Raw genomic sequence first — 26,736 nt, forward strand, 5'->3', positions numbered from 1 at the left:
TTTGCATTTATCATCATTTTCATTAATATATGTGTCATAAAATAAATGTAACCATTGCTTTGGGGATCATAAAGGAAGAGGTTGACTAGAATTAGAGACAACTGTTTCAAGGTTTTGATAAACTTGTCACAGAAGACTTGGTATCAGAGGAGGCTTTGAAAGAGTGGGATTTTGTTATTAGATAAGAGATGGCACCAGGCAAAACGATAAGAAGGAGAGATACGTCTTGGCTATAGTACATGGAAGCTAGGCTGTGCGTCCACCACAACGTGATCCAGGCCAGCCTCTGAAGGGCCCCATACGGAGCCAGTGAACTTTGAGTTTGGCCTACAGGCAGCCGTTTTCTAGCTGCAGACTCTCGACATGTAGGAAGCGCAGAGCCTTTGGCTGCTTCTGCCCAGCGTTCAGTCACTCCCTGAGGAGACGTGCTTTTCTTGCCTTTACCTGGTTCCAGAAGATGCCTATTTCTGTGGTCCTTTCCTGAACTTCCCAGCGCAGGTTTTATACCTAGCACCGTGGTCGTGTTACTAGATTTTTAAATTACCTTCTTAAATGTTTCAGTTTTTAAAGTTAGGCTGTACAAAGAAGTCAGCAGTTTCTCTATTTTAGTAAGCTTAAGTTGGCTGCTGTTTTCACTGAGTAGAGGGACTCATCTTTCTCTAATCTGATTACGTCGTCTCTTGCTTCCTTGCTCCTAGGGATGTCTCGGTGCTCTTTGCCTCCATTGGTTTGTTCATCATGCTTCCCACTTGGTGGGCGGTCTCTTCCTGGCTGGCATGGGGCATGACTCTGCTCGCTTATCTGGTCATAAGGGCTTTGCGATTCTGGAGGACAGCCAAACTACAGGTGACCCTGAAACAATACAGTATTCGTTTGGGAGATATGGCAACAAACAGCCGAGCTTTTACTAACCTTGTGAGAAAATCTTTGCGTCTCATTCAAGAAACTGAAGTGATTTCCAGAGGATTTACACTGTGAGTTCATTTTTTGTTTTATTTTTTAAATGATTCTTTCTATGCACAGTTAATGAAGAATATTACCTATTTTCATTTGTGTTGTATTTATAGGAAAAGAGTGGGTTTCTCTTTAGCACTTATGAAAGTATATTAACTGCAAAGTGAAAGAATACACATAGTATATGCTATACAATATGTAGTGTGATTCTGCTTGTCTACTTTGAGAAACCACAATACATTGAGAATCATGATTATTCTGTATTATCATCATGCGATTATATGAGATAACAGAGCAGGCCTAACACGAAACCTGGCGTGCAGTAGTTACCAGTAAATGCTTGCTCCCATCACCCCCTTTCAAATGCCCCTTCCCCAGTCTAAATGATAGACGTATCCGATATAAATTCATTTTGAAAAATCTTGACGTGTATTAATAATACTCTTTAGGTAAATGTTAGCAGATATTACAGCACTAATGCTCTCAGAATATCGTGCAAATAGTGATATTTCACAGTCCCATGGGACATTAAATGCTCGTCAGTTTAGCTATAAACATATTAAGCTACAAGATATACTGGCTACTTATTCTGTTTTGTGCACTGTGCTAGTCACTTTTGCATACCACAAGAGGCACACAATTCTAGGTGGTAGAGCAGATCTTCAAGTCCATTCCATTTGACTTGAAGGCCCCTTTCCAGTATCCTAGGCTGCCAGCTACACACTAACAGATGGCAGTTGTATGCTAGTACATTTAATACTGTTTGTAACTCATATCACCTTTGCAGTCCATAGATGGTAGAAAGTCAACATGTGGTGGAGAGTGAGCACTGCTCATCACTGGTGGGGTCTAGAAAACCGTGAAGAGAAACATGCAGACTGGTGGTCGTCACGCCCTCCGCTCTCCCCAAAGACCCCCTTGCACAGGCTTGACGGGTGCCACTCTGGATGGTCACAGAACACGGGAGGAGAGGCAGACCCAGGAGTCGTCCTGTTCCCCAGCTGTTGTGTCTACACAGCAATCCCAGGACATAACGGGGGTGTCAGAACTTCTCTTTATGCTCAATTTAGAGTATAAGAATCCTTAGTGTCTATTGATTTGGGCCTCCCGCTAGTTTAAGTCTACTTATTGATAGAGCATAACACATTTTAAGTTGTTTGATTGTCAGATTTTAAAAGTTAAAAAAAAGTCACACTTAAAATCAGCCTTAGCTTTGTTCATTCTGGGGAGGACTGCCTGCTTGAGCAACGTGGCTCTGTGTCCACCGGTGTTCGGCACGTCAGGAGGATCCAGGCCCTTGGTGGTCTTCCAGCCTCGACCCCCACGCGTGAAGTGACGAGGTGAAGTGGGCCAGCCAGAGGTGACCCCCTGCAGGCTGTGCCTTCCTCCGTTTAGAGGGCAGACAGGCAGGAGAAACGCTGGAAGACACAGGGCTTCGTTTGCCTCTCTCCACCTAGCTACTGGGTTGGGAAAATGAGCAGTGCTTCTTCCGTCGTCATTTTCTTCTGTTCTGTTTTAAGCACTGATTTAGTAACAGAGCACAAGCAGAAGACTGTGGATTGAAACTGTGAAGGCTGCTCTGTCTCTGCCCCAATTTGTCCTCTCACAAATCATTTGAACCTTGTTTGCTTTCATTCCCTTGTCTTAAGCCTGTCAGTCATGATCCTCGCTTTATGTAGATTTTTAGTGCCTGGATATACTTCAGTGCAGTTTGATACTTTTAAAGTTTTGAGTTGGATGTCTTGTTTTACAGATTTATGATTGTGGTGTAAGAAATGTACAGATGCCAGTATCTTGTTTGGCTCTTGGGAGGTGTTCCTGTTTAGGTGAAAGAACTGTTACCTGATGATTACGTACTATTTACTCCTGCGTGTCCTCACTTATAAAGCATGGCTGTCGAAATAGCTGCTCCCGTCAGTCTCTTGGAAAGCGCCGTGAGACGCGCTTTCTCGCGAGCAGAGTTGCGAGTGCTGCCACACAGTAACCCTCGCCTTGCCCTTCTGCTTGCCCTCCCCTGTGGCCACTGGTCCTGTTGCCTTTCTGCGTCCCTACTTCTTTTGAGTAGGTGAGTGCCAGTGGCCGCAGGTGGGTACGTCATTCTGCTGTTGTGAATGCACAGCATGTATTTCTAGATAGTATTTTTTTCTGTACAAGTGACCAAAATACGGCTACTGAGCGTACGTAAATGTACATTGAGAATGTGAAAGTGTTTCCGATTAAAGTGTTCGTGCTTCCTATAGATTGAGATTTTGAAAACTGAATGTCAGGTTGTTCCTCTTTGGTGTATTTCAGCACAGAGAATGTGTGTCAAAAAAGATGCAAACTCTTACATAAAGATTCCTACATTTCTGCTATATCTCATCTGAAAGTCATTGTTTCCTGCATTAGAGGAAGCCTTTATTCATTGAGATTTTAGTGTTTTGTCTTTTTCTTGGTAGCTGTCCATGTTTCAGAGAAATGACTATTTGATGAGACCTCAGTTGGTGTAGTCAGTCATTTTGGTAATGAAAATCATAAAAAGGAAATTTGTTTTTTAAGCTTAATAGAGTTGTGGATATAGGAAACAGAACCTTTAGGACACCTGCACAGTTGTATCACATTTTACTTTTCAAGTTTGCTTGACAGGGTCAGTGCTGCTTGCCCACTTAATAGAGCTGGCCAGCATCCCAGTCAGCATCTCATCGGCCTCCGGAAAGCTGTCTACAGAACCGTAAGAGCCAACTTCCAAGCAGCAAGGCTAGCGACACTCTATATGCTGAAAAAATATCCTTTTCTGTAAGTGGTAAGCAGCAGTGCCTCTCGAGTCCTGAAAATAGAGACTGTAGTTGCGTCCTGTGAAAGTTCACTGCAAACTGAGGCTGCCTGTTTTGCGGCTAAGTTCCCTCAGCACTTCTCTACTGAAGTTGGAAGTGCATCCCAGGGTGAACGATGATAATAGACGGGAAGCAAGTTCTGCTCTCGTGTAACTTGTTTTCGGCCGGAAAAACGTGAAGTCCTTGCCGTTTACTAGCCCGAAGCAGAAGCAGCATTCAGAAGAGCCTGGCCTTGCTAGGTCTGACATGTTGAAAATTTCCGAACAAGGCAAATCCATGTCATTATGTGCCAATAAACTGGCAACAGTCAGTCTTCCTCTTTAAAAAAAAAAACAAGCTGTAGGCATCTATTGGCCAAGTTCAAATTTTGGCTGTATCAGTCACTGCCTAGGTGACCTCAAACAAGTTTTCTCAGCCTCTCTGTACCTTGCTTTACTCCTCTTTAAAATGACAGTGATAACCTAATCTTCCTCATTGTATTTTTGTTAGGATCACATGAATAATGCATATCAAGTGATTAGACAGTATCTAACAAAAAGTAAGCACTCAAAGACTGCATGACAAGTCTTTAATAAATTTAAGTCACTAAAATTTATTAAAATAGGAAGTTAATTCTGTTAGCCAGAAAATAAAGGCATATAGATCTTTATTTTGGTAGACTCATAGGTGAGTTCTATTATGAATAAATGAAGGACAAAAGTATTGCTTTGCACCCTCAGTATGCTGAGTACTACAGCACTGTTAAAGGTAACACTTAAAGTTTACCAAATGCTTTATGTTCTATCCTTATATCCTTATACAAACGTTCCTAACTAGATGTTCTTGTTTCTCCTTTATGAGGAAGCAAAAATAGAGCTTAAGTGACTTGCTCAGTGTCACACAACTAATAACAGATGAAGTCATGTCTTGAGTGTCAGATTTGTGACTTAAAACAGTACACATATATATACTTTTTTTAAAAAATTTATTGTAGAGACGAGGTCTCGCCAAATTGCCTGGACTGGTCTCAAACCTGCGGGCTCAGGCAGTCCCCTCGCCTCAGCCTCCCAAAGTGCTGGGTTTACAGGCTGAGCCACCAAGCCTGGCCTCATATATATGCTTACTATACTATCTCTTCGGAAGTAGAAATCATTTTAATTTTCATCGGGAACTTGTCCATTTCTTTCTCTCATTGCCTAAATGTCTGTCTGTCAACCATTCTTCTAGCTGCTAGGAATAAAAACATGTACTACCCACTTCTAAATACTTTTGTTTTTTGTTTGAGTTGGAGTCTCACTCTGTTACCCAGACTGGAATGCAGTGGCCGCTGCCGGCCACCACAGCCTCGACCTGCTGGGCTCCGGCGATCCTTCCACCTCAGCCTTCCGAGTAGCCGGAATTACAGGCATGCGCTACCACGCCTGACTGGTTTTTTTTTTTTTTTTTTTTTTTTTTATTGAGATGAGGTCTCGCTGCCCAGGTGGGTCTCAAACCCGCGGGCTCAGGCAATCCACTCACCTCAGCCTCCCAAAGGCGCGGGATTACAGGCTGAGCCTGGCTTCTAAATACATTTGAATGTGATCAGTAGATAAGCCAGTGTTCATAATACAGTATAAATGTCCAGATATCTTCCAAAATAACAGAGCAAGGGACTCGTCTTAGGGGATCAAAGAAGGCTTTTGGGGAGGTGACACCTGAGTTGAGCCTCAAGGACGAATAGGAGGTAACTATGAGAATGGTGAGAGTCTGCATTCCAGGCAGAAGGAGCAAAATATATGGAAAGAATTAGAGATATGATGGTGTGACATGTAGTCATTCAGTTGATATTTACTGAGCATGAACTTAGTGCCAGGCAATGTGCTAACCACTAGGTACACAGTGTTAAACATAGTAGACATGGTACCTGCTCATGGAGCTTATAGTTGAGTTTGGGGCAAGGACTGGGGCAGGGGCAGCCTGATGAGGACTTCAGATTGTATGAGCTCTTTTAGAAACTGAGGCCTCACAGTGAACAAGACAGACAAACTCCTTGTTCTCATGGAGCATACTTCTAGTGAATGAGATAATCAGTGAAACATGATGAGATGTTCAGGTAGAATGATTGCTATAAAGAGAAACAGCAATAAGATGGGATAGAGAAGGGTTGGTAGAGTGCTGCTTCTGATGAGGTGGTAGGATGCCTCTGCAGAACTGGCATGTAAACTGAGATGATGAGAAAGATCTAGGGGAGAGGGCCCCAGAGATGACCCTGCCAGCATCCTGTGGCAGGACTGAATGAACATGATCAGAGTATAAGAGGAAGACCACTGTGACTGTAGCACAGTAAGCCGGGGGTTGAGGAGCCAGATCATACCTCCATACAAGACATCGTAAGCAATTGAAGAAGAAAGGAACCCACCGACTATTTGAGAAGACTAATAAGTTATGTAAACCCCTGTATGCATGATCAAAGAAAAAAATCAGAAATATGCAAGACTGGTAGTGAGAACGCAGCAGGAACCACGCACGTGGAAGACATCAAATTAATTGCAAGGGGTTAGTATATGCAGCGCTGTGGCAGCAACGTTGAAAATGTATGAGAAGTGGTTCATTTCTCATCAAAACACAAATCTGAAAAATTGACCTAGAAAGAATTTTAAAACTTAGAGATTGGGCCTATGATTTAAAATATTCCATTTAAAAAATAAAACACCTGATTATTTATACAATGGGAAATATCATTACAACTATTGTTTAAAATGATAGAGTTCTTGATGCGCCACTGTGGAATGATGTCCAAGTTTTATTAAGTGAATAAAAAAGACAAAGTACACAGATCATTTTTAGTACCCTTCAGTATATGTATTTAAGCAGTGATGAACATGTCTGTGTGTTTGTACACCTGTGTGTATATATACCTACATATTTCCAGTACAAATTTGTATTTGGTTTTGCTTTGGGGTGTGTATAAAATGTCTTTTTTTTTTTAGTACGAATCTCACTGTGTCGCCCAGGTTGTCACAACCACTGCAGCCTCGACCTGTTGGGCTCAGGTGATCCCTCCACCTCAGCCTTCCAAGTAGCTGGAACTATAGGTGTGTGCCACCATGCCCAGCTAATTTTTTGACTTATTATAGAGATGAGGTTTCGCTATGTTGCCCAGGGTGGTGTCGAACACCTGGACTCAGGCAATCCTTTCACCTCTGCCTCCCAAAATGTTGGTATTACAGGCGTGAGCCACTGCATCCAGCTACATAAAATATCTTAAAGCATACACAAGACAGTGGTAACAGGGACTGCCTTTGCCTTTGGATAGGAGATCTAGGAGACTAAGGAATGTGGTGGAAAGCAGTTTTCACTGTACCCATTGATACCTCATGAATTTTGAGTCCTGTGAATATACTACCTATTCAAAAACTAATTAAATTTTAAAATGTTTAACTACCAGGTCTGGATGACTTTATAGTTTAAAAAAATTAGACCATAGAAAAGGTTGGAAATCTCCCCTATATCATCTTATTTATGAAAATACTGTAATTTCAGTATCAAAATATACTGTATTATAAAGAATGAAAACTATAGACCAGTCTCACAAATGGAAACACAAAAACATTTAGACTGTTTATAAACTTAATCTAGCACTGTATTGAAAGATTATTATGATATTACCAAAAAGGAATATGCTACAAGTGCAAGGATGGTTCAGTATCAAGAATTGCGCAGGTATATTTATTGACAAAAGCAATTAAAGGGAAAACAAAATTTTATTGATATTGATGTACCTACAAGGAGGACTGAGGAAACATAACAGTTTATGTCACACAACCTGGATGGAATAGGCTTAGTGCCACTTGTGTCAGTAGTCTGTGTATTTCCGTTGATGTTCAACTAATGACGTCCTACACTACGAAGAGAGGGGGAAAAAGAGGAGTATTTACTGGAGCATCGTGAGGGCCTGTACCGCGACACAGTTAAATATACTGTATAGCTTCAAAAGGTAGCTGTCAAAAATAACCAAGCACTTTAGCACTTCAGAAGAACTGAACTTTTAATTATTTAGACCTAAAAATTTATATGTACCAGTGTCTTCTGAGATACCTGAGGTCTTACGTTAATATATTACACTTTGTATTTTAATGGGGGTCTCACTCATCACCTATGCTAGAGTGCAGTGGTATAATCACGCCTCAGCACAGCCTCAAACTCCTGGGCTCAGGTGATCCTCCCAAGTAGCTGGGACTACAGGCACACACCACTACTGATTATTTTTATAGAGACGAGGTCTTACCATGTTGCCTAAGCTGGTCTCAAACTCCTGGGCCCAAGCAATCTCCCTCAGCCTTCCAAAATGCTGGGATTATACGTGTCAGCACCAAGATTAATTTCTGTTTAAAAACTGCTATAAATCTCCTCGTAAAATTTCAGAGTAAAGCTTGGTAAATGTAGTTTGGGACAATTTTACTGTACCTTTTAAGCCTTAATGAAAGGGCTTCGTTGATTGCCTTAACCTAATTTAACCTACCCCCTGAATTCTGAGAGTGACAATGTAACCAACTACATCTGTGTGGTGCCTTTGAAGGAGCTGGGCCTTGGACTTAGTGAAGAACAGATTTCCGAAGAGGAAGCACATAGCTTCACAGATGGCTTCAGCCTGCCTGCATTGAAGGTACTGCTTAGGGAGGGGCAGGGGGGCCGTGTCCGCCTGACCGTGCTTGTGCTTTCTGAATGCGTGTGTACACATGACTGCTCCCCTTTCCTGTTTGCTGAACACTCATCGTGATGCCTCCGTGATGTTGGTGACACTGTCTTTAAAAGCTGAGCACGTCATAAAGATTGGATGAGGCGAGCCTTATATTTTGATGTCAAAATACTTAACATTCTTCAGATGTTTAAAAATGACTTAAGTTTGAGGTCAGAGATAAGTGAATTTACTTTACTTGGAAGCCAGTATGACTGATTTTTGGACTAACCGTCTGCTTTAACAAACATGGATAAAGAATTACCTCCAAAATCCTTGTAATGTAGAATAAGAACATTTTTCATATACTAGAAGCCATATGAAAGTATACATTTGGCTATGTAAAAATTAAACTTGTGGCTTCAGATACTGCATACTTTAAATGTAGACAAGCTCAAGAAAAAATCGCAGCGGTTTGTAACAGAGGACTTGAATTCCTTCTGTGTAAAATGAGCACTAAGGCATCTAAAACCCGCAGAAGGTGGACTAGGTGCATAAAGCGCAGGTCACATAGGGAGGAACATAGATCGGTCCAAGCGCAGTGATGTCCACAACTCGTTAATCACAGCCAGTTAGGATGTCTGTTGTTTCTCTGCTCTTACTGCTTCACTTGACCAGCCTTAAAAAAAGAAATTAAGGGGGGTGGGGGATTGGCAGTAGTGGGAATCTGCTGAGGGAGGAAGGGGACACACCTCATTAACAAAGGTACCTACATAATAAACATTTGTATCCCTAACCCTGAATTGTACCCATCTTCACAATTAAAAATTAAAAAAAATTATAGGTGGCCAATAAATAGGACACATTTTTCAATCTTAGTAATGGAAGAAATACAACTGAAAATAATAGGTTAGCCATTTGCTGAGAATACTGAAATTTGGTGATATTGGTTATCAACCTTCATAAAGGTTCAGCAATTTTACCCTCACAGATTTATCCCAGGAAGTAATCAAAGATATACTCAAACTGTGTTCATGATATTACCCCAGTGGCAAATATTGGAAACAAAAGTTTTATAATATGGAATTGGCAATGATCTATGATACATGCAATTGATGAACTGCTTTGGAGTTAGTAGTAGAAAAACATTGAAGAAAAATAATAACATGGAAAAACCTAAGTTAAAGCAAGTAGCAAAATGTTTGTGTGCTGAGATTCCAGTAGTATTTTAAAGATACCAATCCAAATGTCTTAAATTCCTTTTTGGTATTTAGAAGTATATTTTGGTAGTTTAAAGCTCTCTCTCTTGCTTTGTTTCTAGTCTTTAAAATGTCCCTTGGTACTGTGAACATCGTTGCCAGTGTAGTTGACACTACTTATGAAGATCCATTTTAGTTTGAGACTGTATCAACATCTACATCTGTGGAATTTTCCAGCCCACATAAATGTTCTAAACCTTCTGTCATTGTCGCTTTTTCTTTCTTTCCTGTCACTTGCGGTTTGCCTTGACTTACTCCTGCCTTCATTCCAGCCCATCCCAGTAAATGGCGTCGTGCACCTGGGCACCCTTTCTTCATCCCTCCTTTTACTCCCTCACATCCGGGCTGTCAGACTCTCATGTCAGTACCTTGTGCCTTCAGAGCGTGTCTTGCCCCTCTCCACTTTTTCTGTGTCCCCTCCCACAGCCACCATTATTTCTTACCTCGCCTGCCACAGTTGTCTTCGTGGTTTCCTCAGTTCCCAGAATTTACTTGTTTCGGAATGCAGTGGGATGTATGAAGAGCCTTTGGAATGGTTTACTTTTGAATTGGTATCTCCACTTCTGCACACCTTAAGGAAATTATTCTAAATATAGCTGAGCTATATGTACAAAGTTGCTGACTAGCTTTGTGTTTATCATAGTGAAAAATGGAACCCTGCCTGCATGAATGTTCAGCAGTAGAGGATGGCTACATGGATAGAGGATTGGCAAACCATTGTGTAGCAGCTACAACTTGCTGATGGCAAATTTCCAAAAACTTGGAGAAACGTCTGTTTCCAGTGAAGCAATCAGGATACCTAAGTATACATGCACTATGGCCATAACTCTAGTGGGCCCCCATTCCCCAATTGTGGACCTGGTACCCCGTGTGTTGCCACATGCCCCCCTCCATTCCCTGGCAGTGTCCAGTGTCTGCCGATTCCACCCTTGTGCTTGTGTGACCTGTGATCAAAGCCCGATTATGAGTAAGAACATACAATATTCATTTCTTTATTTCTGTGATAGTTCACTTCTCAGGATGGTGGTCTCCAGTTATATCCATGTTGCTGCAAAGGCCACGATTTTGTTCTTTAAGGCTGCATGGTATTCCATCATGTATATGGACCGTATCTTCTTTGTCTAGTCCACCTTCAGTGGGGATCTGGGTTGGTTCCATGTTTGTTGCTATTGTGAACAGTGCTGCGGTGAACATATGTGTCCCGGTATCTTTGTGGTAGAGCAACTTATGTTCCTCTGGGTATATTCCCAGAAATGGGATTGCTGGATTGTATGGTAGCTCAATGTTTAGTTCTTTGAGAAAATGCCACACTGCTTCCCACAGAGGTTGAATTAGCTTATGTTCCCACTAACAGTGCACGAGTGTTCCCTTTTCTCTGCAGCCTCGCCAACACCTATTGTTTTTTGACCTTTTAGTAATAGCCATTCTGACCAGTGCAAGGTGGTATCCCATTGTAGTTTTGATTTGCATTGCTCTGACGATTAGTGAAACTGAGCATTTTTCACATGTTTGTTGGTTGCTTAGATATCTCCCTTTGAGAGGTGTCTGTTTATGTCCTTTGCCCACTTTTAATGAGACTTTTCTTCCTGTCTGTTCATCTGAGTTCCCTGTAGCTCCTATGGGAGGCCTTTGAGGGAGACGTAACTTGCATAGTTTTTCCCATTCCATGGATTGTCTCTCTACTCTATCCCCTACCACGGGCCTCGTCCTTGCCACCTTCACTCTCTTGAGAGTTTCTTTTTGCTGCTGATTCTACGATTCATTGAAATAATGTCCGTTTTCATGCATCATCAGACTCTAAATTACCCACAGTGGTTCTGTCTTCTTTTTATTGTCTGCCACCACTTGTCCATGCTACGTTGTTTCCTCATGTATTCTTTAGGGGAATGCTTTGCTTATCTTGAATAGGACCTTACCTGGAGAAGTCCTTTGCTGCCTGGATTGAATGTGTCTCTCAGGAATGAGACACTCTTGGATGTGACCACTCTTGGCCTGACTTTTATGCTCATTTCTTAGCTAATTCGATGGCCTAATTTTGATCCCCAAACTCTGAATCCATCAGTGACTTATTTATTTGGATTTGTATATATCCATCAATCCTACCGTCTTCTTTTCTCCTACGCAGATTTTCTTTTAGTCAGTATCTTGCTATATCGCCCAGTCTGGAGCACAGTGGCGATTCACAGGTGCCATCATAACTCCCTACACTCTCAAACTTCTGGCCTCAAGCAGTCCTTCCGCTTCCGCCTCCGCCTCCCAGGTTGCTGAAATCACAGGCACACACAACTGCAGCTAGCTGGAAATTTCTCTTTAATAATTCATGAGTGAAGATTCACTTCTAATAAATGTATTTCATTCCACCAGTACTTCTCATATAGGTAGATCTGTACTAAATTGTATTTGGTGCTACCTGATCTGTGGGGATCAGAAGCTTTTTACATCCCATGACTACATAACTTAATATAGCATTCTTGCCTAAACTTAGAGTTAATTGAAGCCCAGCTAGACTCATGATTTAGGATAAATGGGAAATTTAAGCCAGAAGTTCACATAAATTCGTCGTTTGTTTTACATCGGCCAGTCTTTTGTGTTGACATGGCCCTTGTGTTTTTTAGGTTTTGTTCCAGCTCTGGGTGGCGCAGAGTTCAGAGTTCTTCCGACGGCTTGCCCTGCTCCTTTCCACAGCCAGTGCCCCTCCCGGGCGCTTGCTCACCCCTGCACTTCTGCCCCATCGTGTGTTGTCTGACGTGACCCAGGGTCTACCTCATGCCCACTCTGCCTGCTTGGAAGAGCTGAAGCGCAGCTATGAGTTCTACCGGTACTTGGAAACTCAGCACCAGGCAGCGCCCTCACGTTCTTCCCAAGCCTCGCCAAAGGCCAGGGAGCTGAGCAGTGTGCACACGGCCGTGCGTAGCCTGCAGCTCCACCTGAAGGCGCTACTGAACGAGTAAGTGCAGGGACTGCGTCAGGACGTGGCCCAGGACTGCAGGCTTCCTGCTTGGGCCACTGTGTTGCTGGCTTGTCCTAGCTAGAGGATACAGAATTGACACCTTTCATGGTTTAGGTTTATAGCTACAAATGTAGCAGCAGAGAAACAATGATTTGTCAGTACTATATTTTGGGACAGTTGTTCATAGTTCTTACTTTTCCTAATTTCCACGGAAAGCCTGGAAAGATCGGACAGTGGCAAATGTCCTCCATTCTCTGAGAGCTGAACTGAAGTTGCTAATGACGAATGAGTTTCTTATCCTTTTTCTGTTTTTTTGAATCAGGGTCTCCTTCTGTCACCCAGGCTGAAGTGCACCTCACCCAGGCTGAAGTGCACTGGTGCGATCATGACAATCATGGCTCATCATAGCCTCGACTTCCAGGCCTCAGGCAATCCTTTCTTCTCAGCCTCCTGAGTAACTGGGACTACAGGCGTGAGCCACCATGCCTGGCTAACTTTTTGATTTTTTTTTTTGAGATATGAGACCTTGCTGTGTTGCCCAGGCTGGTCTTGAACTCCTGGACTGAAGTGATTTTCCTGCTGCAGCCTCCCACAGTGCTGGGGTTCCGGGCATGAACCAACATACCTGGTCAAACGAGCTCCTTTTTACACTCTTGAGGTTGAGCTCTTCACCTGAGGCCTGCAGTCTAAGATGCCCGCCAGCACTAGAACAGTGTGTGGCCAAGAGGCATTGGTACATAGAGCCAAGCAGTGATATATTGCTCTTTTTCTAAATAAACTACAGCAGAGTTGGAAATTATTGGGGAGCACAGGACATGTTTTGTGGTCCCAGTTGAACAGTAAAATGCAGGATCCACAGTTTGTATCTGTTGATCTTCTGCCTTGTATCATATTGTTGGCTCATCTTAATTAGGTTATTTGCCCACTTTGGTGTACCTCTGTCGATTGAAAGACCTGCCATGGCCTGCTTGCAATCTGCAGTTCTGTAGAAAAGGCCTACTGTGGCCTGACAAGGCTCCCCACCTTTGCAAGGCTTAGATGTTACCCACACCAAAGTGCTGCCTCCACAGCACTTTCTCCTTCACTGGTCCCTGCCTGTGCTCGGAGCCAGGGGTGACCACCCCATCCTGAGCCCTCCCGACACCCTGTTGTCTTAGTGGCACCGTCCTCATTGGTCTGGATTCAGCCTGCGCTCCAGCTCACCAGTTCCATCCTTCTGGGCAAGTTTTTATGAGCTCTGTGGACCTCATTCCTTATCTGTACATGTTAGTTCAAACTTTTTATGGTATTGTATTTTATTTTCATATATGTATACTGTCCCTTATTCCGTTATAAATTCCTTATAAATAGGAGATGGGTTTAATTGATCTTTTCAGCTCATAAATGCCTAGATGTATGCAAGAAATATTTATTGAAATACTGTATGCAACCCTTTATAAGCTTTCGAAAAAAGTTGTAAAATAAATGTACCAAAAGTGACCACTGAGCCGTTTTTGAGTGTACGATGCAGTGGCGCCAAAGGCACACACCCCACTGTACAGCCACTGCCCCCAGGCCTCCAGTGTGCTTGTTTTTAATAAGCTTTGTGAATTATAAGTTTTCTGTTTTGCATTTTACAAATCTGTCTCTGTTTTTCTTTATCATTCAGGGTAATAATTCTTGAAGATGAACTTGAGAAGCTTGTTTGTACGAAAGAGACACAAGAATTAGTGTCAGAGGCATATCAAGTTCTCGAACAGAAATTAAAGTTGATTCAGCCCCATGTTCAGGCGAGCAACAGCTGCTGGGAAGAGGCCCTGTCTCAGGTGGACAAGCTGCTACGAAGGAGTCCAGACAGACAAGGTACCTGGGAGGGCGTCTGGCCCATGCGTGTCAGGTGTGCTGTCCCTCTTGAGTGGGATTTCAGGAGATGGTTTCTTGTCTGCATGATGACACTGTCTTTACAGTTTCTTAGTGTACTTTTATTTAAGTTGAATTTATATGTACAAAGTGACATTGAGTACAAAATCTTGGCCCTTATTTTATAAATAGAAAATGAATATGATGGAGTCATACCTCCTTTCTAAAAAACTAAAACGAGAGGATAAATTTTCATGTTTTGTTTTATTATTATTATTATTATAACTTCTGGCCAGGCACACTAACTCGCTTTGTAATCCCAGCACTTTGGGAGGCAAAGGAGAGATTATTGACTGAGCCCATGGGTTCGAGAGCAGTCTGAGCAACTTGGCGAGACCTCATCTCTACAATAAGTCAAAATATTAGCTGGACTTGGTAGCACATGCCTGTAGTTCTTAGAAGACTGAAGTGGAAAGATCGCCTGAGCACAGCAGGTCAAGGCTGCAGTGGCCGTGAGTGTGCCACTGCACTCCAGCCTGGGTGACAGAGTGAGACACTGATTCAAAAAAAAAAAAAAGAACTTCTGCAATGGCTCACACCTGTGTTTCTAACTCTTAGGGAGGCTGAGGTGAGAGGATCTCTTGAGCCCAAGAGTTCAAGACCAGTCTTGGCAACATAGTGAGACTCCATCTCTATAAAACTTAGCAGGGCATGGTGCTATGTGCCTGTAGTCTCAGTTACTCAGGAGGCTGTGGCAGGAGGATCACTTGAGCCCCGGAGTCACAGGCCACAGTGAGCTATGATCACACCACTGCATTCCAGAGGAAAACTGTATCTCAAAAAGAAAGAACTTCCAGTAACTTTTTTTCTGTTAGGATAATAAAATAATGAGTTTAATAGGCAGAGGCCAGTAAGACAAGGTACTTACTGCAGTTATTCAGAAATAATGGACAAATGATACGACTTATGCTCCATCTTCATTATTAATGACCTACTGCATTGTCATTGTTTAATGATGATAGATTGTTTTGTGCTGCTAGGTAAAAAGGCAATCTCAAGAGTTTTCACCAAAATGCCTTTTATTTGACTCAAATTTTATACTTGTTTTTACAGCACAAATTTTATTTTTAAAATTGGCATATTAATTTTTTTTTTTAATCACCAAGTTGATAGGCATAGGATTTGCACTGCGGTCAAAGATAGTTAATGCTTTATCATCCTGTTATTGCTTTGTTTACAGATAGATTTGTAATACCTTTTTAATGCCTTAAACAAGCATTAAATTCTTAATAGTAAAAGTATTAACTTTTTTCAAAGGAAATATTAATGTGCCAATTACTGATATATTACCCATAGCTTTCCTTTATATGTAAATATAAACGGTGAATACTTTTTTCTCCAAAGGATAAGTCTGCCAAGAAACTTTAATATATGCAAATACTTATGCATGTTAGACTTTTTTATTTGAAAAGCCTAGAGCTTTTGTGTATATTTTCTATAAATAGAAACACTCAGGAACAGGCATGGTGGTTCATGTCTATAATCCTAGCACTTTAGGAGGCTGAAGCAGGAGGATCACTTGAGGCCAGGAGTTTGAGACCAGCCTAAGCAACATAGTGAGACCTCATCTCTACAAAAATTACTTAAAAACTAGCCGGATTTGGTAGTCCTGTCTAATCCCATTGGCCATGACTCTTTTCTAATGCTGAATCTGTCTAATACTTTAATTTCAACTTTAGAGAGTAGGTTACCTTTCTACCCAGATCAGGCTTCCAGTTCCTCCCTCAGAGACCCCACTGTTCCTCGCATCTAATATATGATTCCAGTGCCCACTTTAACAGGACAGATATGAAACTGGAAGATTGATATGTCCCTATGCAAGGATGACACACAAAGGTGTGAAGCATTTCCTATTTTGAGATAGATATTTATATATATACAGGGTGCTCAAAAAATGTATACACATTTAAAGTATGATGTTTGCTCAAAAGATAGTGTTAATCAAATGAATGCTAGCGTCACCATGCAACAGGCATGACAAAGAAAATGGCAGAAGCACAGTTGAGTAAATGTCATACTACACATTGCTACCATAATTCTGTTCAGCTCTGAAAAGTAATACAGAGATAACGGCCCTTAAAATGTGCATGCATTTTTTGGCACCCTTGTATATATGTATATGCATATAATTCCCTGGTTACTCTGTGCAGTTACTCAGTTACTCTTGGAGCCTGGATTTACATCCCACATCTGCTACATACTAGCTTTGTAAATCTAAGAAAATCTGTGCCTCAGTTTCTTGTATGGCAGGTGGGGAAAGCCATGTATCTATACAAAGATATAATGAGAGAATCACAAGATAACACCTGTAAAACCACGGAGAATTGTCACTTTGACGGTACTCAAGGATTGCGATGGAAAAGATTCTATTAAGAAGTTTCCCCTTATTAAAAATATCACATTTTAAAACTTCACGTTTATTACTTCTAGGATGTTGCTACTCTGAGTGGCCCCAGACGGGTCTATAAGCATCACTGGGACTTGTTACCAGTGCACCCTGACTTTAAAACAGTCTGTATTTTAACAAGATCTGGTCATCTGTATGCACAGAACAGTTTGAGAAGCATTACTCCAGAGCAGGAATCTGCAAATTTTTTTCTCTAAATGACCATGTAGTAAATATTTTCTGTTTTACGGGTCTTGTGGTATCTGTTGTAGCTACTCAACTCTGCTGTTGTAGTGTGAACCTACCTATGGTCTCCCCTTAAATGAATGTGGCTGTGTTCTCATAAAAATGTTTTTGCGAAAACAGGCAGCTTGGCAGACTACTGCTGTCAGGAAGTAGAACTGAAGGACAGGGTGATTGGGACCTTTTCTCATTTTATACCCTTCTGTACTGTTTGAAACTTTTTCCATGAGCATATTTATTAAGAGTCCAATGTGTTGTTGTTGTTTTTAATTTAGAGCTATTTTTGTCAGGTATGGTGGCTCATGCCTATAATCCCAGCACTTTGGGAGACCAAGCTGAGAGGATTGCCTGACCCAGGGGTTTGAGACCAGCCACGCTTGGGCAACTTGGCGAGACCTTATCTCTATAGTAAATAAAAAAATTAGCTGGGCAAGGTGTGGCACACCTGTATTCCTAGCTACTTAGAGGGATGAGTTAGAAGGATCACCTGAGTCCAGCAGGTTGAGGCTGTGGTAGCCATGAGGATGCCACTGCACTCCAACCTGGATGACAGAGTGAGACCCCCAAAAAACTATAAATAAATAAATAATTTTAGGCCTATTTTTAGAGAACAGATGTGACAACAGAGAGAGACCCTCAACTCAAAAATAAATAAATAATTTTAGGCCTATTTTTAGGTAATAGACATAAACGTGAAAGAAATCCTAACAAAGGCTTCTTGTTTTTGTTGGGGTGTTCAGTGGTGTGTAATTTTACTTTACCACCTCAAATCTTTCATAGGAAATGGTCAAGAGTAAGGACATGCAAACAGATAATAGGTTTGAGAAAAAAGGCAATACTGTAAATGACTGTTTGCCCAAGTTGAAATTTAGTGAGAGAAACCTACTCCTAAATGTGGTACTGACCCGCCAGCATAGAAATTTATCCAAGTGCAATCTGTAGTGCATACACATGCCCATTACTTTCTCAGCAGGGCAAGTTCATTGTTGAACTCGTGACAGGTGCCCAGTAGATTTTTATTAAGTGAGCGGTATGCTGGTCTGGCACTCCCAAGACCGCTGGACATTTAGGAATTTGTGAGGCAGTTTGGCATCATTGACAGCTTAGTACTGACCTCAGTGGGTATGTGTACACCATGGAAGCTGGACATCACGAGGGCTGCAAGCTGGCTGTCGCCATCCTGAAAGCTGGATGGCAGCCCGCAGCTTAACGTCAGTAGTGGTACCCTGGATTTGTGTGGTTTTTTCCTTTCACTCAAAGAGCATCCATATGACAGCACTGATGGAGTGAAGTCTATGTTCTGCTAAGTAGGCAGTCATGGGACTCCCTGAGCATGCCTGTCATCTCTGGTCGGCATTGTTCTCAGCACATTCCTGTGTTCTTGTTTCATCTTTACTAGATAGTACTGCTGTCTTTACCACTGTCCTGCAGATCACAGTGACTTAAGCTAGAAAGTGGCAAGAGCTGGGATTCAGCCCAGGTGTGTCTAGCTGGAGCGCTCGTAGCTATGCTGTCCTGTCTCTCGTTAGTGCTACCTACTAATTTATCTTGGTGTTCAGCTATCTTGACTACAGCCAACTAACAGTCAACTTTTTATAACATTTCCCAAATACTTCTTTCTCTTAAAAAAAAAAAAAGTCATCATCTAGGTGCGGTGGCTCGTGCCTATAATCCTAGCACTTTGGGAAGCTGAGGTGAGGGGAGGCCTGAGCCCACGGGTTCAAGATCAGCCTGGGCAACTTGGTGAGACCTCATCTCTACAATAAATCAAAAAATTAGCTGGGCGTGGTGGCACATGCCAGTAGTTCCAGCTACTTGAGGCGGAAGGATCACCTGAGCACAGCAGGTCAAGACTGCAGTGGCCATGAGTGGCCCACTGCACTCCAGCCTGGGCAACAGTGAGACTCTGACTCAAAAAGAAGAAAAAAAAAGTTATTTACCTATCATTACTCTTGAAAGGTAAAATCTAGAAGTTTAAACCATGCTTTATTTTTTAAGTAGAGAGATGATGCTCAAAGGTAGCGGGCTGCAGCACTAGTTATAAGACTGAGTAACTGATGAGACTAAGACTTAGTTACCAGCCCTGTGTTTTAAGACTTCATCAGAGCTAAATCCACGTAAGTAGTCTTTTAAGATAGTTCCTTTTTGGGTTTTTTGAAAGCAGAATTTATTGAGGGACAGAAAAGCTCCCATAGTGAGAGGGGACCCGAAGGGGTTGCCCAAGATAATTTCTTTTGAAATGCACTTCTGAGTGTTAAAATAGCATATGTGTATAGCTGAAGTTTTTCTTCTGTGAGGAAGAGTGTTAGTCTGTGTTAAGACTGCTTCTCCGCTTGCCATGTGTTCATAGCAGTCCTGGTGTGTGGCAGATACTATAGTGAGGCGAAGAAGGGGCAGGAGGTCCTGTCCACCAAGAGTGTAACTCACATAAAATCAAACTATAAATGTACTGACTTACTGTTGTTGATGTTTGTATCTTTAATTTTTTACAAATATAAAGTTATAATCAGAACAAGTTGGACTATGCAATTGACACAGCATCAGTACCAAGGACATTTGTAATGAGATGTTCACTCATTTCCGTGGCCTGTTTCTTTGTCCACCTCCCCCCGCCGGTTTTAGGCAAGCCTGAAGTGGCGTGTGAAAACCCGCGCTGCACAGCGGCACCTGCAAGGCAGCCCACTCTGCACATTGCGGACAGAGACCCCATCCCTGAGGAGCAGGTAAGTGTCAGAGTGCCGCCTTTCTCCCTAAAGCAGAATTGCCCATAGAACCTGTCCTTTTTTTAGTTGACATGGATAATTGAATACGTTCTTGAATTTCTAATGCATGTCAAAAGAACAACATGATGTATTGAATCTATTTCAAATACTTAGTTCTTAATGCCTTGAATTTGAATCCATTTAATTCACCAGCAGATTTCTTTTGTCGTTTGTATCTAATTGTTTATTTCTTAAAGGCTTTTAAAAGTGACTAAACACATTAAAAATTAGTGCATTGGCAAAGGCACCTTTTGTGGTGCTAGAAATGTTTTTATCTTGATCTGAGTGACAACTACCAGTGTATATACACATATAAATATCCCGTGCACTTGAGATGGTACATTTGCCCGCGCGTGTGTTATGCTTCACTTTTAAAACCAGTTTTTTAATGACTGCATTAGATGTTGACAAAGATTACTTTTGCTCGTCCTAAGGAAAACGTATTTTTCCTTAGGTCATATTATCTATTTAGTATTCTTAATTGCAAGTGAAAACCAGTCTCACTCAGTTTAACAGACAAATGCTTTATTTAAGCCAGTAGATAGTTTAGAGACTATTTCAAAGGGCCAGATATGCAGGCTTGAACCAGCTGGGACAGGCAGTCAGTGTCACTCAAAAGAACTGCTCCCATGGAGACATCTCGGCCAGGTCACTGGGTACACAAACCACCCCTGGGAGCATCCACATGGGGGGGTGAAACTGCCCTCAGAACATGACCTGCCACTGACCTGCCAGGATATTCCTCAGGTCCCTGCTTCTCTCCCAGATGTCTGAATCTGAGCTAATGCAGGTCATCTGGGGAGGGGACGCTGGGTACTTGCCAGACCCTCAGTGGTGAGGGAGGCTGAGTAAGAATTGTGCTGCCCTCTGTCGGGGAGATGTGGAGAGCCACAGGATGGGATATCCCCTAACTCTACAAAGAGTGCTCAAGCGTCCTGGGAAGTCAGAAAGAGCCACGGATGCCACCACAGGAAAACTAGCACGCCTAATACCCCCCTCAAGTGCTAGCCCTTCTCACTTGGTTGGTTTTGACATAGCTGATCGCTGTACTCTTAACTGGGTGTACAGTATGGTGGTAGAGTAGAAAAATAACCATTGAAGTTGTTAAACCTTCCTTTTTTAATTTTAATTTTAATTTTTTCATTCAGAGTCTCACTCCATCGCACAATCACAGCTCACCACAGCCTCAAACTCCTGAGCTCAGGTGATCCTCCCACCTCTGCCTCCTGAGCAGCTGGGACTACAGGCACACTACCACTGTGCCTGGCTAATTTTTTAATTTTTTGTAGAGGTGGGGTCTCACTGTGTTGCTTAGGCTAGTGTCAAACTCCTGGGCTCAACCAGTCCTCACGCCTCAGCCTCCCAGTTCTGAGGTTACGCATGTGAGCCATCATACCTGACCACAAATTATTAAACTTTCTTATCCACAGCCCTTTTTGGTATCAACTATTAAGTTATTTTAAGATATTGATTTATCTATGGGTATGTCTGCTTTCTTTTTCCTCCCAGCTGTACTTGAGTGACCTATACCAAGAGCAGGTCTTCATTTTTTAATCACAGATATAGGCAAGTACCTGTAAATGCTTCCTAGAAAACTGTCTGCTGGAATTAAAGCACCTTTTCTTTTCATTTCAGGAATTAGAAGCTTATGTAGAGGACATAGATATAGACAGTGATTTCAGAAAGGACGACTTTTTTTACTTGTCTCAAGAAGACAAAGAGAGACAGAAGCGGGAGCATGAAGAGTCCCGGAGGGTGCTCCAGGAACTGAAATCTGTGCTGGGATTCAAAGCCTCAGAGGCAGAAAGGCAGAAGTGGAAGCAACTTCTGTTTAGTGATCACGGTAAGCACTGGCTTTAGAGGAAGAGATCATTTCAGTGCAGGGCATTCTTTCTTTTCTCAAGCCATGAGTTTTATTTTAGCTGTAGAATTCTCGTGGCTTTGATTTCAGGGACACACTAGTAAGCATGGTACTTTTTCTTCTACATGAAATCAGTTGGCTCAATAAAAGAGTAGGAATATCAAGTCCCAATTTTTTCATTAGTTATTTAATTTTTTACTAAAGTTTTTTAGAATGAGTAATAAGTTGAATAACTTGGGGTTCTTAAATAAAATGTTATATTCAAATTTAGTGAGGTTTAAACTATATTTTCCATATGTTAAAACGTTAAAAATATCTCAGTGAAACACAGAATTTATAACTCTATGTTCACCATTAGAAAAAATGAGTAAAGGCCAGGACCACTTAGCGCGTGGTTGAGGCTCCTTGCGAGGTGAGCACTTCAGCAGATGGATGGGTGCTCTGGGACACCATCTCATTTCTGACGGGTGCTGTGGGCTGGGGCCTGATGCCCGAGTGTGATCAGAGTCCAAGCTGTTTCCCATGCTGCTTCTCCCCAGGAGAACCTCCTGGCAGGCAGGGCAAGGACTGAGAGGAAGCTTTATACCTGACGGTGCCAGCCTAGCTCGCGCCCAGCCAAATGCATGCCTGTGGGTGTCTGTGTGGTAGAGTGGGGCTCCCTGTGCTTAGATGCCTCTGTGGACCCCTTCTCCTCCTCACCCGAAGTGTGTATAACCTGCCTGTCCTTCTGGAAGGGGCTTCCCCACCCGCTCTTCTCATTGGAGCCCTGCCGCCTCCTGTCCAGACCCGCTTCTCTGTTTCCTCTTGCCCTTCCTCCCGTGGCCCCTCTCAGCCCAGGCCTCTAGGTTGTGCATGTAGCTACGGCGGCCTCCTGGCCGACGGCCGCGCACCCCCCTCCCCCCCGCCACCTGTGTCTTCTAAGCTGTCCCACAAGCTCGTCCCAGGTTTTCCAAGCAGTGCATGGTGACGGCTCTCCCTCCCAAAGCCCACGGTGTTCCCCTATCCTGTGGTGCTCAACCTGAACGCTTTTCCTGGTTCCCGGCCTCTTCACCGAATCTGTTATCCCGTTGTGTTTTCTACTGTTTGTAAGAGAGATCTCTTTCTCTACTTGTGTTAATCTCATCAGGCTACAGGTCCCTAAACTTGCTGTTTTTATTATGAAAAATATTCACGCTTAGCCCTTTACCAAGAATTCTGTCTTCTCCACCACGCTTCTGCTCCTTCCTCTCCTCCTGAAGCCATCTCTGAGATTCCAACTCCACCCCTGCCCTGTCACTGCAGCCCCCACACTAGAGGGACTCTGATGTGTGAAGGGAGTCTGGAGCGGCCAGGCTGGCGGTGGACGAGGGAGCTCACGTGTTGGGCCTATGTGGATCAGACTGTGGTGGCATGTTTTAGGCATGTGTTCTGTGTGTCCGGGGTTTTTTTTCCTCTGTAATTAAAGTAGTCTCCTTAAATAGGTGTCCTATTACCCCCTACATCATCCATTCAGAAATTATTCATTCACTAACTAGTCAAAGAGTGTCTGCCATATGTCAGTCACCGTTTACTGCTCATAAACACAGATTATATCGCCTCATTTAATTAGCAGTAATCACAAATACCAATCACTTTCTACTGACATTGCATTCTTTGAGAACTAGCAGATTTATAAACATGTACATAGACTGAAAATAGCATTGTTTGTAAGCTTGTATTCTTTTGTTATTGCTCAATATTTTCTTCACATGGCTTTAAAATTACTCTGTTGACATTATGGGCAAAGATGCCTATCAGCAAGAGAAACATGTCTCTTTCAGGTATGTGCTTTGATACATTTGCGTTGGAAAAGGCAATCGTGCTGTTTAAGTTTGTGAAAATGAGTCAAAGCTGCTGATGCCATAGAATACTTTTCCCATGACAATGTCAGCACGTCTCCCAGAGTTGTTTTCATCTCTGCCTACAGGGGTAAAGTCCGAATGGAATTAGAGAGGGAAAGTCTGCACTGGAACCTGCTGTGGCCATTTGTTTCTGTTGTTGCGGCTTCTCTAGCGGAGTTGCTGCAGCTTAGGGATGTCTCTTGGAAATGGACGTTTTACAAAAGTGTTTTTCCATGCCCGCCAGATCGTCAAGAAGCACTTTCTCTCCTGCCATGCTTCCTCCTCTGTGGTGTTGTACTAACCCCTCCTGCCGGGGGAGAGACTGCCTAGCAAGCAACCCACTGCCTACTAACATCAAGAGGGGCTAAATACACTTCTGTTTCCTTGCAAGGACAACTTCTGCCATGTGAATATATATCCTATTTACGTCTTCTGTTTTGTACAGTAGTTGACCTTGAATGCAGACTTGACTTCGTTTTTTTTTTCCCGGTCACACTGCAAAATGTGTAGAAGTTGCGGCTTTACTCTCATTAGGGTCTTGGTAGGTGGTTGGCAAGTAAGTTGAACTGTATGTTGCATTTTGTCCATGCTGTTGTAACTTGTAAACATGTATATGTTGAACATGTATATGTTGAAGACCTGGATTACCTTAGGCCTTTTATCTGACTCACAATCAGGGAAAACCATGCTTGCTCCTCACCACGGCGGTTCTCCTTCTCCAGTGTGCATCAGCAGCAGAAGGTGGGCTTGTGAAACACAGCTAGTCCCCACTCCCAGAGTGTCCAGTTCAGCAGGTCTGGGATCAGGGCCAAAAATTTGCATTTCTAACAAATTCCTAGGTGGTGACCAATGTTGTCGGTTCAAGGACCACACATTGAGAATGCCATTGCTTTGACATTTGGAGTAAGAACATATGCGAGGTGTTTAAAAACCTTTAGCAAACCCTTGGCTCATTTCATTTCTTAGGCATTTTATCTCTTATCAAGTTCCCTGGTTTTATAAACTTTCATTGATTTTTGCTAGAAAGTTTTATTTAGCTCTCTCTTATTTATTTATTGTTCTTTTTAAGAAAAAAACTACTGGGGGTTTTAAGTTAAAAGTTTAACTCGTTTCTAGGTCCTTAGTTATTTTTTTTCTTTTTTTTTTTTCCTTTGAAGCAATGTTGAAATCCTTGTCTCCTGTAGACCCAATGGGACCTGTAAGTAATTCAGAATCATCAGTGAATTCAGATATGGGAAAAGTCGGTAAAAATGATACTGAAGAGGAAAATAGTAGACCCTCCACAGCTGACTGTGAAATAAGCAGGACTGAGTATTTGTGTGGAAGCCCTCTAGAGGGCAGAAATCGAGACAGTTCTGCACATGAAGTCTTCCTCCAAGGAGCAGAAGAGAGAACCTGTTGCCAGTGTGAAAGCGCAGGAGAGCCCCAGCCTGCTGCTGGAGGGGGCCCGGGCCCTGCCCCTCCCGCCCCCGGGGACTCGCCCCAGCCCTCCCCCCAGCAGCGGCTGGCCCGCCTGCAGCTGTCCTCGGACTTCACCTTCACAGCCAGCCTGGCTGCCGAGGTGGCGGCGCGCTCCCTCTCCTTCTCCAGCATGCAGGAGCAGACCTTCGGCGATGGGGAGGAAGAGCACGGAGCAGAAGAAAGTAGACAGGGGGTCGAAGAAAAGTGAGAGCCAGGATACGCGGGAAGCGATGCCGGGCTGCCCTTTGCGACCCTGGCTTCGAGACTGGAGGGGCGGCGGGGGCAGGCTTCCTGGTGCAGGGCTGAGGTGGGAGGCCGGAGCGCCTGGCCTGAGTGGCGGGGCAGAGGGCGTCAGCGCCTGTCTGAGGAGAGGGAAGCAAGGGGGCGCTCTTGAGGGCACTGTGGCTTCGTTGGTGGCACAGCGCATCAGTCCTGCAAGCTCTTTAAGTATTTTTAACAAGGAATGAGTGGTCATTTCTTGCCAGAATTTGCTACCATAAAGTGATTGGGATAATTCTGTTTCAAGAACATTAAATTTAGTATAACTCCTTTTTACTGTATTCTGGCAGTTGATAACTGCAGCTGTTATGTTGAAACCAAGTTGTTTGTATTTTATTTCTGTTTATACCACTCTTAAGACAAAGATCTGGGTTTTGAATAAAAAAGTTAATTCCTACGGTTGATGTGTGCTGGGCTTTGGAACTGAAAAGTTGTTGCTGAGATGCGTGGTAGGGCTTGTTTCCTTGCCATGTGTGTATTTAGTTGATTTCATGTTGTCCTAATGATCTGTTAAAGAAAAGCCTTGTGCCGTTTTAAGCGTTATGCTTTCCATTGTTTTGCCTGTTCCTCCTGTTCTCATTGGAACCAAAAGAGAGGACGTCAGAGTGGGGTCCCTGCGGTCCGAGGCCCAGCCCCAGCCTGGCAGAAGTTCTCCTCTGTCTCTGTTTGCCTGAGATGATCGGGCGCCCTCACACAGGCAGTCCCGGTGCTGCCGCCAGAGGCCTGTCCACCCCGACGAGCTCAGGAGACAGCCGTGGCTCCCGGCCCCTCCGCGCTTCCCTGGCAGCCTGCCTCCGCACAGAGACTGCCTTCCCACCTGGCCCGGCTCCTCTGTTTGGTGTCGCGATTGCCTTTCTGAGGTGCACTGTTTTTGAAGCCTGTGGCCCCTGTGTGCCAACACGGTTTATAGATGTTCTTTGGGGGAAATGTCAGAATGATGCAACTGATGCCGCTGTCCGAGAGAGGAAATTGCCTGGCGGATCTGAATCATCTTTGGAGTTAAGAGGCACATTCAGATCCCTATAACCTAGCTCTTCCAGTGAGTAAATGTACTTACACCAAAGGAAATTTTTTTCTTTCGATGATCTAAGGGACTGTTTTATCCTAAGGAAAAACTTGGTTCTGCTTTATGTGAATGGTGGAGATCATTATACTATAGGTGATTTTGCCTTTTGCCCAAATTCTGGAGCTTGTTCATATTTAACCTCTCGGGAGCAATATTTTGGGGTGGGCCTAGCCTGGCCACTTAGAAATAGCTAAATTTCACGCACACAAAAACATCTTCATGTGTTGTAACTGAGTATTATATTCTTAAATAATAATATTTAGGGTTTGCTTTCTTAAATTTCTTATTTACCAACTTCATCCTTCCTT

General features: G+C 43.0%; 1 protein-coding gene across 7 annotated transcripts in view; it reads left to right on the forward strand.

The window, feature by feature from the left end:
* Positions 1-25,764, forward strand: part of VEZT (vezatin, adherens junctions transmembrane protein) — a 39,111-nt gene extending 13,347 nt beyond the window's left edge. For 2 of the 7 annotated variants that reach the window (XM_008060243.2, XM_008060242.2), the window contains exons 3-10: positions 699-974; positions 3,568-3,717; positions 8,244-8,391; positions 12,278-12,609; positions 14,261-14,454; positions 19,763-19,863; positions 21,538-21,745; positions 24,780-25,291. In XM_008060243.2, the coding sequence (XP_008058434.1) occupies positions 699-974; positions 3,568-3,717; positions 8,244-8,391; positions 12,278-12,609; positions 14,261-14,454; positions 19,763-19,863; positions 21,538-21,745; positions 24,780-25,291 (1,921 nt within the window). Of the gene's footprint in view, positions 1-698; positions 975-3,567; positions 3,718-8,243; positions 8,392-12,277; positions 12,610-14,260; positions 14,455-19,762; positions 19,864-21,537; positions 21,746-23,708; positions 24,570-24,779 lie in introns of those variants that run through there. The other 5 variants (XR_002482088.1, XM_021713470.1, XM_021713471.1 and 2 more) reach the window with 5 other exon arrangements.
* Positions 25,765-26,736: the final 972 nt, after the last annotated feature.

This window comes from Carlito syrichta, unplaced genomic scaffold (assembly GCF_000164805.1).
Source record: "Carlito syrichta isolate Samal-C Ts95f unplaced genomic scaffold, Tarsius_syrichta-2.0.1 Scaffold304566, whole genome shotgun sequence".
NCBI lineage: Eukaryota > Metazoa > Chordata > Mammalia > Primates > Tarsiidae > Carlito > Carlito syrichta.